This window comes from Bicyclus anynana, chromosome 8 (assembly GCF_947172395.1).
Source record: "Bicyclus anynana chromosome 8, ilBicAnyn1.1, whole genome shotgun sequence".
Classification (NCBI taxonomy): Eukaryota; Metazoa; Arthropoda; class Insecta; order Lepidoptera; family Nymphalidae; genus Bicyclus; species Bicyclus anynana.
Genome location: NC_069090.1, coordinates 15,488,503 through 15,504,976, shown reverse-complemented (window position 1 = coordinate 15,504,976; position 16,474 = coordinate 15,488,503). Strand labels below are relative to the sequence as shown.

The following is a 16,474-nucleotide window of genomic DNA, read 5'->3' as shown; positions in this document are numbered from 1 at the left end:
CAGTGAGCGGGGATCAAACCCACAACCTCGGTCAGTGGCGTAGCGTGCTTTCGAAGGGGCCTGTATAAAATTAGTTATATGAAGGGTAAAGATTTTTTAAAAAAAGAAAGATGTTTGAAGAACCTATGAATATACCTACAGAAATTCATACGTTCTTCAAACCAAAGGAGATTGTGGATTATATTTTACTAATTTTTGCTTTCACACGTAAGGAGCCCCTGAGGTCCGGGGGCCTCTTATCATTGATACGGCTGATATAGAGGTAGCTACGCTCCTGTATATGGCGTAGCCACCGCCATATCAATGATACTGGGCCCCGGGCTAAGGGCCCTTACGTGTGAACGCTAAAATTAGTAAAATATAATCCACAATCTCCTTTGGTTTGAAGAACGTATGAATTTCTGTAGGTATATAGGTTCTTCAAACATCTTTATTTTTAAAGAAATCTTTACCCTTCATATAACTAATTTTATACAGGGCCCCTCGAAAGCACGCTACGCCACTGACCGAGGTCGTGGGTTTGATCCCTGCCCACTGAAGTATTGTCGTATCCACTCCTTACAAAGTCTTTTCCGACTTGGAAGAGAACTTCCCTTTGGAGGGGAACGGGACTACAATCTCACTTAATCTGGTAGTCCCCTGAGGAAAAAAACAGAAAAAAAACTGCTACTTTCGGGATTTGCCGCTCGTCTATAAGGCCCCCAAACAAATTTCGATACTGGGCCCCTCCAAGGCATACTACGCCACTGGCCATATACTCTTGATATAAAAGCACACTCTACAAGTCGCGAAAAGCCGAGCCGCATGGCGTGACATCGTGCGAGAAAAGTCGTAAATGTGTGGTAGGGGTCACGACCCCCAGTAATGAGGAACACGACGCGAAGAGAGATATTTTCGCCCAGTGAAACGGTGAAGGAAAAACATCGTGAGGAAACTTGCATACCTACCTGAGAATTTTCTTAATTCTCTACGTGTCCAAAGTCTGCCAATCCGCATTGGGCCAGCGTGGTAACTACTGGCCCCTACTGCTAACCCCTCTCATTGAGGAAACTCATGTTCACCAGTGAGCCGAATATAAATTGTTGATGAATAATGAATGATGAACTGTTCACATTAAGGCCAAAGTCGAGTCTCCTTTCACTTATGATTTGTGTGATAATGAATAGACGCAATCTGATTTAAGGACGAAAGCTTTTTATTAAATTTGACTATAGATTCCACAGATTCTACTCCGCAGTGAGTAGCGCTGGTAGCGAGTCGCTCGCTGCAGCCGGCTGAGGAGGCAGTATTCGGATGGGTACGCGAACGCACCAGATGTCTTCGCCTGCCTCATTGTCTCTCACCTTGAACTCGACAGTTGCCACCGTATTCTGCAAATAGCAAAGCAGATTTTTTATAGTAATAACTAGCGGATACACGAGACTTCCTCTGGCAAAGATCGTAAACTTTCATTGTATGTGTCCGTTTTTAGCAGATAAATTGGGTACAGTAAGTTGTCCTCTAATATTATAGGACTCAAAAGTGATTACAAATATAAGAAAACTAATGTCGAAAAGGTTTTGATTCACAACACTTGTCAGGACAACTTAATTAACAAATCAAACTGTAACCAAAAAAAGACCCTAGAATGGCAGAGAATGACCTTGAGTGAAGACACGGACTTGTGAACGATGTGTGTAGGGTTAAAGGATCCTTTGATAGTTGATTAACACTCCCCTTTTCCACTCAAGACACTCTCCCGGCCTATCCCAAGTAACCCATAAAGAATTAAACAGAGATGTGGACGGCTCGAACGCCACGAGCACACTGAAGCCGTCCGTACCGCAAATCGTTGCAAAGCGGCGATAATAATAAATATTATAAAGGGGTAAAATTTGTTGTATTGGAGGCTAATACAACCAATTTTATTACCCTACAATACAACCTGGATATACTGAACTGATTTTGAAAAAAAAATTACCACTAAAAGCCACGCTATTTGCGAATGTCAAAATAAATAAATAAATAAATAATAAATATACTTAAACAATACATATCACTATCTAGCCCCAAAATAAGCATACAGAGTAGCTTGTGTTATGGGTACTAAGATAGTTGATATATTAATATTAATATACATTTATATACTACATATAAATACTTATAAATACACACAGACACTGGAAAACACCCATGCTCATCACACAAATATTTTCCAGATGTGGGAATCGAACCCACGGCCGTGGATGCAGAAAGCAGGGTCACTACCCACTGCGCCACGCGGCCGTCAAAATATAAGGCACAGGCATATTTTAAACCCGTATTCTCATGGAAACGGGAGCTACGCACGTAAAAACGCGAGGCATCGGCTAACATATATATAATATTTATATTATATTACATAATATATGACCAAGGTAACTTATCCTAATAACTAAACAAATCATGCCCACGTTGAACGGTGGCAAGAATACTGGCTGCATTTTCGAGCTGGACAGCCAGGCTTTCACCTGTCAAGACTAGCCGCGGTGTTTAGGCAGTACAGCAACAGTATAGTAACTCTCAGTCAGAGAGGCATGCATGTTCTGCCTATAACCGTTTTCAGCTTTTTCTGTTGCGGCTACCGCTCTTGATACTGTATCCGTGTCTCAATGATATGACACGGTGCCAATGTGATTTACACGCAAGTAGCGTACCACATTAGGATACAAGTCCAAAAAAGGTAATTGGTCTGAGCTACCGAGGAGCCTTCTAGCAAGGCGACCCTCTAAATCCAGAGCAGCTGCCATAGATTAAATAAAAAATTCTACAACCATCATCTGAGGTTGTCAATTGTTTCTCCTTATTCTCAGTGACGGACTCACCACAGGGAAGACGCTCTCAATGAACATGTTGAGGCGGTACTGCACTATCTCTCCCTGCAGGACGGGGCAGAAGGTGTTGGTGAAGAAGTTGCAGGTGACGGAGTTCGCTTGCAGGTCGTAGGGAAAGTCGACCTCGATGATAAAGTTGAGGATGGCGGTCGCCAGCGTCGTCATGTTGCTGATGGTTCGCGCTGTAAAATGCCATCATTATGTTTTATTTTCTTTCTTTTTACGGTTCCGGACGTCAAAATGAAAGACGGACACCTCACAAGATCACTTTGTAGTGCGACTCACATTTGCCCGGCTTCTTTTAAATTGAGAAAGACGTACCGCCAAGCAATTTAGCGTTCCGGTGCGATGCCGCGTAGAATAAACTTGTAACTCTTACAAGTAAGCCCGCTTCCATCTTAAGACTGAAGTGTATGACGTTCGACAGAAGTGTATGCGTGAGAGAAAGGGAAGATAGACAGGGTGGCGCCGTAACGGTTTACCCTCAAGAAGTTACACTTTATTATAAGAAAATCTATGTCTTACGAGCTTCGAAAATTACATCAATGACTACATCCTGTAGTTGCGGCAGCAGACACGGCGGCGTGGTGCAACCATGGACGTGAGCGTTCAATGGAAGAATCCCTTTGCTGATAAGACCTGCCAACAATATTATACTTAAAGTCATTCTCTTCCGGAAATTCCATTTCGCTTTGGGTGCAGCCAGTGCCAGATTTACTTTAAGGATTTGCCCGGGAATAGAGCGATCAGATGTTAGGACTGGCCATTCGTGACAAAAAATGTGGGAATAAGCAATAACTAAACAATAAAATTTTGAACTTTATTAATTTCGTTTTTCTTAAAACTTGGATTTTAATTTAAATGTGCAATTATCCCAAAAATCTCGAAAAATTTATTGATTAAAGGAAACAAAATAAATTCTATAAATGTGAATGCAAATGTAATGCAATCGCATCATATCTATATATTTAAGCTATTTAAAAGAAAGTCGTTTTAGTTGCACTGTTTATAGTTCAAGAACGGCTGATATGGTTGATAATTGGTGGAGAGGTATCTTAGCACCAGGAGTCGGACAAAGGTTGGCCTTATCCAAAATTCTGGAATCTCTCTGAAGGACAAAATCTAGAAGCATGTTTGCCATCTTATCGCAGATAAGATGGCAAACATGTTTCATAGTTACCACGTACCAGCAAGTGCAGTGTAAGACGCCCTCCAGCTAGATGGTCCAACGACATTAAGAAGGCTGGGTGGAAAGTGGCTGGATGAGGAAGACGGAGGATCGTGTGTGGTGACGCGCTCTCGGAAAGGCCTATCTCCAGCAGTGAACCATGGACGGATATAGGCTGATGATAGTATGACAGACACTGAGAGAGGGGCTGGCACTTTAAGGCCTAGGGCGGCTAATCTGCCACTGGCCGTGTAGTGGTAAGATGACAGAACAAGCTGCTTTTATTCAGATTGTGTAGTTAAGTAATCAAATCAGAAATGAGCAGATCCACAGAAGAACCAAAGTCACCGAACAGAAGAACCATAGTTCAACGTGTCGCGGAGCTGAAATGCCAATGAGCGGGTCACATAGTTCGAATAGCCGATGAACGTTGGTGTCCCAAAGCAAGGTGCTGGAATGGTGACCCCGCACTGGAAAGCGCAGTGTTGGTCGACTCCCCACCAGGTGGACTGACGACATCAAGCGAGTCGCAGGGATTCGATGGATGTAGGCGGCTCAGGATTGTGATGTTTGGAAGTCCCTACAAAAGGCCTGTGTGTTGCAGTGGACGTCCATCGGCTGATATGATGTTGATGTGTAAGTACTGTAGGCTCCTTAATGGGACCTCAGCGTCATCACCGGGGGATTTGAGCAAGCGCAAAAGCACCGCTTTATGGGGCCCGAAGGCAGAAACAGAAGCGATGGGCGGAAATGAAACTCTTTAAGGGTGTCTCCTCTGAGACTCGGAATAGAGAGCCGTTCTGGAAGCGTGTTTTGGCCTGAGTGTAGGTATCAGAGACTAAGCGTGTGTGTAAAAAATAGGAGGTTTCCTCCATACCAAGGACGTTTTTACATGTAAAATCCTTGCTGCACATACAGTCAGTTTTACACATCAACGCATGTTCAGGCTTTTCTTGGACACTTTATCACTACAGTTAAAGCCAATAGGACGTCCCAGAAAAGTTCGAGTTAGTTAGTAGGTATGTTGGATTTGTAACAGAGTAAGTAGGTACCTACCTCCTGGTGTGTGATATCCTTAACATGGAATTATACATTGTATTCACTCAGAAAAATACTAGATCACGAAAGTAAGAGGAAGCAGATCACTCTAAACTATTTAAAATGTCTGTCTGTCTGTCCATCAAAGTTAACCTTCCGAAATACAGAACAGATTTTCATGCGATTTTCACTAAAAGACCAAGCTAATATATAACAACTTACACCGATGAACATCGGTGGACTGTCCGCGAGCGAGCGCGAATAGTCCACAAAATATTGCAACCACTTTGAACACCGTGAACATCATGATTCAAATGATAATAACTTATCAAAAACACGTCCAAATATATACTATTTAAAGGGCTAATTATTTATCAAACCGGTGTCCTAATCTAAACGATAAAATCTTGTGAAATGTGATTTTTTTATTAAAATAGGATGATTAAAAATTATCAGGTGTTTAAAAATGAATGACTAAATACTTCAGGTGCAGATTAATTTTAATCTTCCTATTCGCATTGTGATGAATCATCTGTTACTTTGGTCCAGTGAGTGACTAGAAAGTTATTTTTGGTTTTTAAATAATAGGTATATGTTATGTAGGTACTTATATATTTTTTTAAATATGGTTATTCCCTTTCCCCTCCAAAGGGAAGTTCCCCTCCAAGTCGGAAAAGACTTTGTTAGGAGTGGGTACGACAATACTTCAGTGAGGGATCAAACCCACAACATCGGTCAGTGGTGTAGTGTGCTTTTGAGGGGCCCTGTATAAAATTAGTTATATGAAGGGTAAAGATTTCTTATAAAAGAAAGATGTTTGAAGAACCTACGAATAAATTATACGGGAATTCATACGTTCTTCTTCAAACCAAAGGAGATTGTGGATTACATTTTACTAATTTTAGCGTTTACACGTAAGGGGCCCTTAGGCCGGGGCCTGTATCATTGATATGGCGGTGGCTACGCCCCTGACCTCAGTTTTTAGGCCCCATTAACCGTTGAGGTATTGAGGATTATGCATAACTAGCGGACGCCCGTTACTTCGTTCGCGTGGAATTCAGTTTTTCACAAATCCCGCGAGATTAAATGTATTAATACAGAGTAAAATCTATTCCCATTCCAAATTTCAGCCAAATAACTTCAGTAGCCGCATCGTAAAAGAGGAACAAACATACTTACACACTTACATACGTTCACACTTACACACAAACATTCACCTTTATAATATTAGTGTGATACTTAGTGTGATATATACAGGTACACTTTTCTGAAACTTCCTCCAGACTCATTATAATGATGATACCAACACTATGCTTCCCGTTGTTCTCCATTGTACCTTATTACTTGGGATCCCAACAACCATCAGCTAATCTATTTTGACGACCTCCGTGGCGCAGTGGTATGCGCGGTAGATCTACAAGACGGAGGTCCTGGGTTCGATCCCCGGCTGGGCAGACTGAGATTTTCTTAATTTGTCCAGGTCTGGCTGGTGGGAGGCTTTAGCCGTGGCTAGTTACCACCCTACCGGTAAAGACGTACCGCCAAGCGATTTAGCGTTCCTGTACGATGCCGTGTAGAAACCGAAAGGGGTGTGGATTATTATCCTCCTCCTAACAAGTTAGCCCGCTTCCATCTTAGACTGCATCATCACTTACCATCAGGTGAGATTGTAGTCAAGGGCTAACTTGTAAAGAATAAAGAAAAAAAAAATCTATGTGCAAAGAGCTTCCCTACTTGTCGATCTTTATCGGTGACTTTGGTATTATTATAAATACCTATAGGTACTTACTAGCAGACGTAGTTTTACCCACACGGTTCCCGTTCTCGCAAATAACGTGGCTTTATAATCCTAAAAGAATTTATAAAACCAGTTCAGTAGATCCAGAGATTACCCCACATGACAACACACTTTATCTCTTTATAATATAGATTATTACTAGCGGACCCGCTCAAGCTTCGCTTTGATTTATGATGCACTTCTTCCCTATCCCTACCCTACCCTGCTTCTACCCTATTCCTACCATAATCCTACATTACCTCTACCGTACCTCAACTCTACCCCTACCCTAGTCATACCCTACTTTTACCCTACCCCTAGGATTTAGGGGTTTGAAAAACAGATGTTGGCCTATTCTCATAGATACCGGATAAGCACAAAAAATTTCATCAAAATCGGTCAAGATGTTCAGAGGAGTATGGCAACGAAAACTGTGACACGAGAATTTTATATATTAGATTTTTATTAAATAAAAATAATAGGGATGATGACAGTTTTTTAAATTGTAAATAAATTAAGAGTATACTAATAGTAAAGCAATTTTGTAAAAGTAACAGGGTATCTGCGATCATTACTTTCGGAGCTACAGCGATTTAAAGAGTCAGATTTGCGGCGCTGCCGCGGATCCCTGAAAAACGCCCCATACAAAATGGCTTTAATTAATGACGTCATAGGCAATGTAATGATCGTTAGATTTGTATGCGCGTTCAAACAAAATTACTAATATCTTTGTTATTTGTGCGTTTATGCTTATAGTTCTTATATTAAAAAATGTCACATTTAATGTAAGGAAGCTAAAACTGTATGAATTTTCATCTAATTACGATAAAATATTTTTAATAGATTTTGAAATTTTATAATCTCATTTATTTTGCAAATATCCAAACAATCTTTGCTTTGTATGTATAAATTAGTTAACATTGACCCTATTTACCCGAATGTATCATAAAAATCAATATATTCAAACCTAGTCATCATCCCCATTGTCGAAGAATCTCATAAAAACGATAATTTTAGCTATATTTTCAAGCAGAACTTTTACTAATAATATAATTTCATCTCTATTCCCCTTTGCCTTGAGTATTCATAAAGTATTTGTAAAATGTTATCATCCACTTTCCCAATTTACGAGGAATGTAATAAAAATGTCTATCGTGACGAGGAAAAAAAAATAATATTATTTAAGTAGGCTCGATATCAACACTAATGAGGTACCTACTTATAAATAGTTTGTGAGGTTATATGGGTAATCTCTGGATCGATATCGATTTTGATTATACTTGACTTAGGTCACATAAACGGTTACCATCAGCCCCATCAGGTGAGATCGTGTATCAGCGCGATCATTAAAAAGTAAGGTAGTATACTTACTAGTTGACGCCGCGCGGATTCACCCGCGTGGTTCCTGTTCCCGTAAGAATACAGAGATAATATATAGCCTATAGCCTTCCTCGATAAATGGGCTATCTAATACTAAAAGAATTTTTTAAATCGGACTAGTAGTTCCTGAGATTAGCGTGTGATGATCAAACAAACAAACAAACTCTTCAGCTTTATAATATTAAGTAGGTATAGATTATGCTGGTTAATACATTTACATTTACACAGAAATTCGGCACAAATCCTGTTTCATTGGATAACGGCGGGCGGTGTAATCTAGTGGATCAATCATAATTTGCACTTCGACAGTTTTGAACTGGGAAAGAGTTACTCTTCTGTATACCATCCATTTCCCGGCGGTATACCTACTTAATATTATATTGAATTCCTTAAGTTTATATTAATAATAATAATAATAAAAGCCTTTATTTACTGAATTTTATATACATAATAATATTGTAATATATCATTGACACTGATTCTTTTCTTCAGCTTGCCCTCGGGCATAGGCCTCCTCCAGACACTTCCATAGTTCTCTATCTCTTGCTTTCCTTCTCCATGTGTCTCCTGCTGTCTGTCTGAGGTCATCCTCCCATCTTTGGCAGGGGCGACCTCTTTTCCTTTTTCCTATCCTAGGATACCACTCTGTCACATCCCTGGTCCACTTATCCCTTTTATCCCGCATGAAGTGTCCTGTCCACTTCCACCTTAATTGGTACTGCCACATCTCTGACCTTGGTCTTGCTTCGGATAGTAGAGAGTCTGACTTTGTCTTGTTTTTTTATATGAAGCATGCTTCTTTCTAGATTATTTTGGCATGTTTTCAGTTTCATAATATTTTTCTCAGTCATACCCCAGGTTTGGCAATCCATACTTTTATTTATAAAGGATTGTATTTTTGTGTGCAATAAAGTACTTACCTATTATATCTTCTTCTTCTCCCTACTTTTCAATAAACAAAGCGGTAAAAACAACTTAATAATAATTAGGTAGGTTTATTACTTTAGCTAGCTTACGATGAATATTTGCTGCACTATTTGTGCAAGGCAACTTTTATAGGGGCTTCATTAAGATGCATACTTAATTCTGTGCCAATATTAAAACGAGGTAAAGTTTGTGGTATTAAAGGGGTAATCTCTGGAACTACTAAATCGATTTTGAAAATTCTTTTAACTAATAGAAAGCTACGTTATTTGTGAATATCTTGGGCTATTTTATTCCCATATTCCGGGAATGGGAGGCAAGTGTCACACTATTGCTGTTGTCGTGAGATTATACCACATTGTGTGTAAGTAATACACAATATTATCTGCAACGTTGGTTTTCTCATGCAAATCTCGTACAGGACAATAGGCGCGAGTAGGCGCGGCGTTGGCGTTGGACTGACTTTTCTCGATATGGTTAAATATTACCCACAACGTTGGTTTTCTCTAACAAATCGCATACTACGCAGTTGGCGGGACATTATACCACATCGTCTCAATATTATCTGCAACGTTGGTTTTCTCATGCAAATCTCGTCCAGGACAATAGGCGCGAGTAGACGCGACGTTGGCGTATGACCGACTTTCCCCGATATGGTTAAATATTACCCACAACATTGGTTCTCTCTAGCAAGTCTCTTCCAAGTGCAGTTGAGGCGGCATGGGCAAAATTGTCTCAATATTATCCACAAAGTTCGGTTTCTTTAGCAAGTCTAATACAAATTCAGTTGATGTTACGTTGGAACGATTTGTCTCAGTCTGGTTATAGAAAATTGTCTCAATTTTATTACTTTTTATTATTCACAACGTTGGTTTTCTATATAATCTCGTACAAGACATTATTGACGCGAAGTAGACGTTGGCGTTGGACCGACTTTCTTCGATATGGTTAAATATTACCCACAACGTTGGTTTTCTCTAGCAAGTCTCCAAGTGCAGTTGAGGCGGCGTTGGATCAAATTGTCTCAATTTATACACGTTAAGCAAAGGGTCCGTGTGATTGTTTCGCTCGATACAGTGGAGGAGAGCTAATGGAACAGAAAATTGAAAAGTAAATTGTTCTTTATAGGCAATTTCTTTAAATACGAAATGCTTCAGCTCGAAAGGGAAATAATTTTTGGCATTAGGGTATTTTTGTCTCTTTACAAAAAATGATATTCAAAACGCCGGAAACGGGTCGTTATTTACCAGTATAAATATTTATTATACATAGGCTCAGTTATTTAAATTATAAAGTAAACCATCACGAGTTTCTGAAAGGTTTGAAATTATACACGCTGGATTTCCGAGCAAATTATTTATATTAATTATTAATAGATTACAACGTTTTACATTTACAAACGAGTTACAAGCGAGACCAAGGTTGGAAGAAAAAAAGAACAAGTCATTTGTCATTGTCAACGAGTATAGAGCAAGTGAAAAGAGATCATAGACACATAATGCAGACTATATTGCCTATTGCATTCTATACACTAACACTCCCCCTAGAATGCAATCCTATACCTTTACTACAATACATATGTTTATCAAAAGGTGTACCTTTAGTAAGTATATCAGCTAACATTTCACTACTTGAACAGAACTCAAATTTAATTTTACATTTGTTAACATAATCTTTAAGAAAATGGAATCTTATGTCAATATGCCTCGTTCTCGGCTTGTAACAATCATTTACAGAAAGTTTGATGGCACTTTGATTGTCGCTGAAGATTAGGAGGGCGTTCTCTTCATCTTCTCCGAGTTCACTCTGCAGTTGACGTAGCCACAGTGCCTCTTGTGTTGCCGCTGCCATTGCCATGTACTCTGCCTCGGCTGTAGACAGTGCCACTGTTTGTTGTCTACGGGAGGACCAAGATATTGCTCCACCCTGAAACATAAAAATGTAACCCGTGCAGGATTTTCTATCCTGCGTATCATTTGCCCAATCAGCATCACAGTATCCTAACAGCTTAGAACCATCTTTGGTGTAAACCAGCTTGTAATTTTGAGTACCTTGCAGATATCTCATAACTCTTTTTATTCCTATCCAATGCTCCATACAAGGATTTTTATTAAATCTGCTTAGAGTGTTTACTGCATAAGCAATGTCGGGTCTTGATGCTTGTGCAAGGTATAGCAGACAACCGACAGCCTGATGATAGGGAAATGTTTCATTAGTTTCCTCAGTGCATGGGTTAAATTTCTTACCCGGTTCAATGGGTGTTTTAACTGGTTTGCATTCCAACATATTAAATTTATTTAAAACTTCCAAAATATATTTTTGCTGATCAATCATTAATTTTCCAAATTTTCTTTCTCTTGTAATGTTCAAACCTATACACTGCTGTATTTCACCTAAATCCTTCATAGAAAATTTACTTCTTAACTTATCTTTTATTTTATTTTTTGTGTCATTATCAGCTGCAAACAAAATTAAGTCATCAACCCAAACTGCAATAAACATCATTATATTTATATTATAGTAGATACATGGGTCAACTTTTGACTGCTGAAATCCTATATCTTGTAGAACTCCATTCAATTTCTTATTCCACAATCTGCTTGCCTGTTTTAGGCCATATATTGATTTATGTAATAGGCATACTTGTGCACCTTTCTCATACAATGGAGGTTGGTGCATATATATCTCAGTATCTATGTCTCCCTGCAAGAAGGCAGAAATAGCATCCATTTGATCTATATTCAGATCATATTTAACAGCTAGTGCTAGTAGGAATCTCACAGATGTGTAGCGTACAACAGGGGAATAAATCTCATCATAGTCTATGCCCTTCCTTTGTTTAAAGCCTTTTATGACCAATCTGGCCTTATAACAAGCTATTCTACCATCCTGGTCCGTCTTGGATTTAAATACCCATTTACAAGGAATGACTTTCTTGTCCGGAGGGTGATCCACTAATGTCCAAGTTTTATTTTCACACAATGCAATGTATTCTTTGTCCATTGCTTCCTTCCAGTTGGTAGATTGATCGGTGGATAAAGCTTCTTCAACTGACTGTGGGTCGTTCAGGTTGCTATAGCAGAAATAACTAGAAGAACTATTCTCATTATCTTTACATATATTTCGTTTCCTACATGTTCTCAATGTAATATTGCGAACCTCTTCTTCTAAGGGTAAAAGTCTGTGAGGTACATATGTTTCATCAAGTTCCCCATAATCTGTCTCATATTCACTTGCTGATTCAGATTTATTCTGATCTATAGTGTCCTCACTGGGTTTGACAGGTGTTGATGATCCTGCAGAACAAGGAACAGGTACATCTGGTACACAAGATTGTTGACTGTCACAAAATGACTGATCTGTAAATTTAAGGTTAGTAATATTATCATTATGTTTACTATCTTGTTCCAAGAATGTGACGTCTCTGCTTTTAATCATTTTTCTAGTAGTTGAGTTCCAGAACCTATATCCTTTTGAGTCATCACAATATCCCAAGAATATTAACTTTGTTGATTTGGGATCCCACTTAGAACGCTTCTCTTTGGGAACTTGTACCATTGCCTCACAACCAAATATCTTCATATGAGAAATATCAGGCTTTTTGTTTGTCCACATTTCATATGGAGTTTTTCCACCTAATGATTGAGTAGGTGACCTATTTATAATATATGCTGCAGTAGCTATAGCTTCTGCCCAGAATCGCTTATCCAGTTTTGAATCAAATATCATACAACGTGCTCGCTCAACTAAAGTTCTATTCATACGTTCGGAGAGTCCATTTTGCTGTGGTGTATAAGGTATGCTTGTCTGGTGGACAATTCCAGAATCTGTAAGATATTTCTCAAAGTCTCTGTTACAGAATTCTGTACCATTGTCTGTACGGAGACATTTAATCTTCCTATCTAATTCATTTTCTACTTTATGTTTAAAATCTTTAAATATTTTCAATATATTCAATTTATCTTTCATAAAGTATACATAAACTTGTCTAGTGTAGTCATCTACAAAATTAATGAAATATTTCATACCTCCAAGTGATAAAGTCTCCATAGGGCCACATAAATCGGAATGTATGATTTCCAGCGGTTGTGTAGCTCTGGAACCCACATTTTTAAATGGCAGTCTGGATTGTTTACCTTCACTACATGTAGTACAAGTTATGTTGTTCTTATTTGTGTTAGTAGGCAGCGACACACCTTCGGTACAGCACGGCAGCTTGTTGACATCATTAAAGTTTAAATGTCCCATGCGGCGATGCCACAGGACTGACTCATCTGTAATTCCAGTATATATCAAATTAGCATTCACAACAGTGCTACAGTTTAATCTATACAAATTGTTTATGAGCGTTGCAGAACAGACAAAGTCACCTTTACTGTTATAAATATCACAGCCCTTACTGTGGAATATAATTTTACACCCACTTTTGCTCATTGCGCTAACTGAAAGTAGGTTCACAGCAATACCAGGTACATAAAGGACATTTCTCACCTGAATTTTATTTTTCTCATCTAGTATAATGTTAACATTACCCATACTTTCAACAGACAGTGGTGTCTTGTTCGCCACCGTGATGTTTGCTATCGAGGGTACCTTGACATCATACAGCCAGTCACACCTGTGTGTCATGTGCATAGCTGCACCGGAGTCAATGTACCACTGATCATCTGCTGTGGTAAAGGCTGAAAAAGCTGCAATAAAACCTGATGAGTTGTCCTGCTTATTGGCTTGGTCTTTATATTGTTTCTTCTTCTTACAGAAACGGCTCAAATGACCATACATATTGCATGTGTAACAACGGGGTCCTTTTGGCTTTGAATTATCAAATTTCTTCTTGCCTGTATAAAATGCGGAGGGCTCGGAGCTCTTTACCTCTTGAATCAACTTTGTTTTAATAGAATCTGCACTTATTTGAATCCCTGAGCTTTCTAAAGCCATTATCATTGGTTTGTAAGACTCAGGTAGACCAGCAAGCATTAACGTACCAATCCATTCATCCTCTATATTGAAATTGATACTCCGGAGCTTGTGTGCAGTACTCATTATGCGGTTGACATACTCTTCAATGTTCCCGCAGTTCTCTAAAGTTGTCGTGACCAAATCTTTTAACAATCCCACCTTTCTCGTTAAGCCATTATCGTCGAAGGCCTTTTCTAGATTCTTCCACACTTCCCGCGCCGACGTCGCGTCTTGAACGTGTACGTAGTTGACAGGATCTATTAACAGAATTATTTTGGCTCGTGCTTTGGTATCTTTGTCTTTACTTTTGTTTACCTCTGTATCGTCCAGCGGCTCCACGCACTCCCAAAGGCCTTCGTGTTGCAGATATGTCTTTACGCCGAACTTCCACGTGGCGTAGTTGGACCGACCGGTAAGTTTTTCTAAATTGAAAGAATGCGTCGAAGACATTTTTTATTTAACCACGCTCTGCTACCATGAAAGGTTTGAAATTATACACGCTGGATTTCCGAGCAAATTATTTATATTAATTATTAATAGATTACAACGTTTTACATTTACAAACGAGTTACAAGCGAGACCAAGGTTGGAAGAAAAAAAGAACAAGTCATTTGTCATTGTCAACGAGTATAGAGCAAGTGAAAAGAGATCATAGACACATAATGCAGACTATATTGCCTATTGCATTCTATACACTAACAGTTTCACCATTCTGAATTACAGTTTTCTAAATAGTTACTTTTGTATCATCTATTCAGGAGGTGCATGCCCCGGACCGGATTCGAACTTACACCCTCCGGACTGGGAGACAGAGGTATCGCGATTGTCTTTAAACTACGAGTAGGTACTTATTTATATCTGAGTAAGTAGGTGTATGGTTTTAATTTTAAGTCGACACCTCCACGCGTTCTTCAGATAAAGGGTATTGACTCTTGACTAACATACTGACAGGCCAACGGACAACAAAATGATCCTATTTAGGGTTAGGTTTTTTTCTCTGGTCACGGAACCCTAAAAAGGACCCGTATACAAGGTAAAAAGCGAGTAAATAAAATGAACCATTCGTTACGTTGAAACTGACCGGCGGTCGTTTAACAACGCTCGCTACCAAATTACTTTAAAAACCTGAAAGCTGAAAATGACACATGTATTCCATTTGCTGCTCTCACAAATGGTACATGCACATAGCCTACAAATTGCAGTATTGCCACAGAATAATCACAGAAGTACAAGCCGATAGATTTCGACTGCTGAACAAAGCACTCTTTTTAAGCAATTCCAAACAATAGGTACTAACTGCCTGCAGCTCCCCTCAATATCGTCGATCTAACTAGTCGATTGACCATGACAGGTTTTCACCGTTTTCAGGTGGGGGCCGTCATTCCACGACCTTGGTACCCCAACTTCCATCGACTCTTCGAACTAATATGCCCCGTCCATTGCCAAAAGATATTTTCACAACTCTTGCTCAAAAACACTGTCACATTTCCACTCCACAGCGGGGCTATACAATCATTTCACAGCCTCTAGGGGGTAAGTAATTTTGTTCTTTGATTCGGAAATAGAATCATCTTAAGTGGGTACGAGTCATACTCGTTTTATGTAATAGTACAGGAAATCTAGGAAATATGACTAAAAGATTTTCTAAATGAACTTTAATGTAAAACTCATAGTTTAGGAGAAAAACGCAATCTAAAAACTGTGGTATGCGTAATTTTTTTTTATAGAGTTGCGAGCTGCGTCTGCAAAAAGAATTTTAACATTGAATACATTGAATACTGTACTGAATTATTTTATTTTCTCACAATCGTAGTAAAAAGTAGAGTGTAACACGCGGGGCTAAACCCATTATAAACTCGGTTTCTATTTACCTAAAAATACCTCGTATATAATGGGTCGTTTTAGCCCCTTGTATAACAATCTAAAATTGTTTCTTTTATCCTACTTCAAGAGTCCTCGATTGGCTTTACTCCGTGAGTTACACTGTGGCTCCCTATCCATTCCGCGTCTATTCGTCAACATAAGCCCGCGCGCTCGTCAGTGCCATGCCGTCAGTTCCGGATCCGGACCAGTGACGCTAACGGCGTCATTTCAGCCGGAGTGTTTGCATCACCGGCCAGTTTGCTACAGATAATGTAACGTTATAAAATCAGTTCATTATCTTTAAAGTCTATTCCTGAGATTAGAATGTCAACCAGTTTTCAACAGTAAAATCACGATTTTAGTACTTATGTAATGTAGAGCGAGACACTATATATTTATTTTACGTATTTTTGTATGAAAGAAATTAAGGCAGAACCTTGTACATATGTTTTCTGTGGCAGAACACAATTTGCCAAATTAGAAAGAAAGAAAGAAAGAAAGAAAATTATTTTA

General features: G+C 39.1%; 1 protein-coding gene across 1 annotated transcript; it reads right to left on the bottom strand.

The window, feature by feature from the left end:
- Nucleotides 1-1,197: 1,197 nt before the first annotated feature.
- On the bottom strand, nucleotides 1,198-5,365 carry LOC112056159 (uncharacterized). The gene is made up of 4 exons (XM_052882911.1): nucleotides 5,281-5,365; nucleotides 3,378-3,491; nucleotides 2,844-3,034; nucleotides 1,198-1,370 (listed from the first exon to the last, which is right to left on the bottom strand). The coding sequence occupies exons 1-4, from the start codon at nucleotides 5,363-5,365 to the stop codon at nucleotides 1,227-1,229; spliced, it is 534 nt and encodes a 177-aa protein (XP_052738871.1). The 3' UTR covers nucleotides 1,198-1,226.
- Between the last annotated feature and the right edge of the window lie 11,109 nt (nucleotides 5,366-16,474).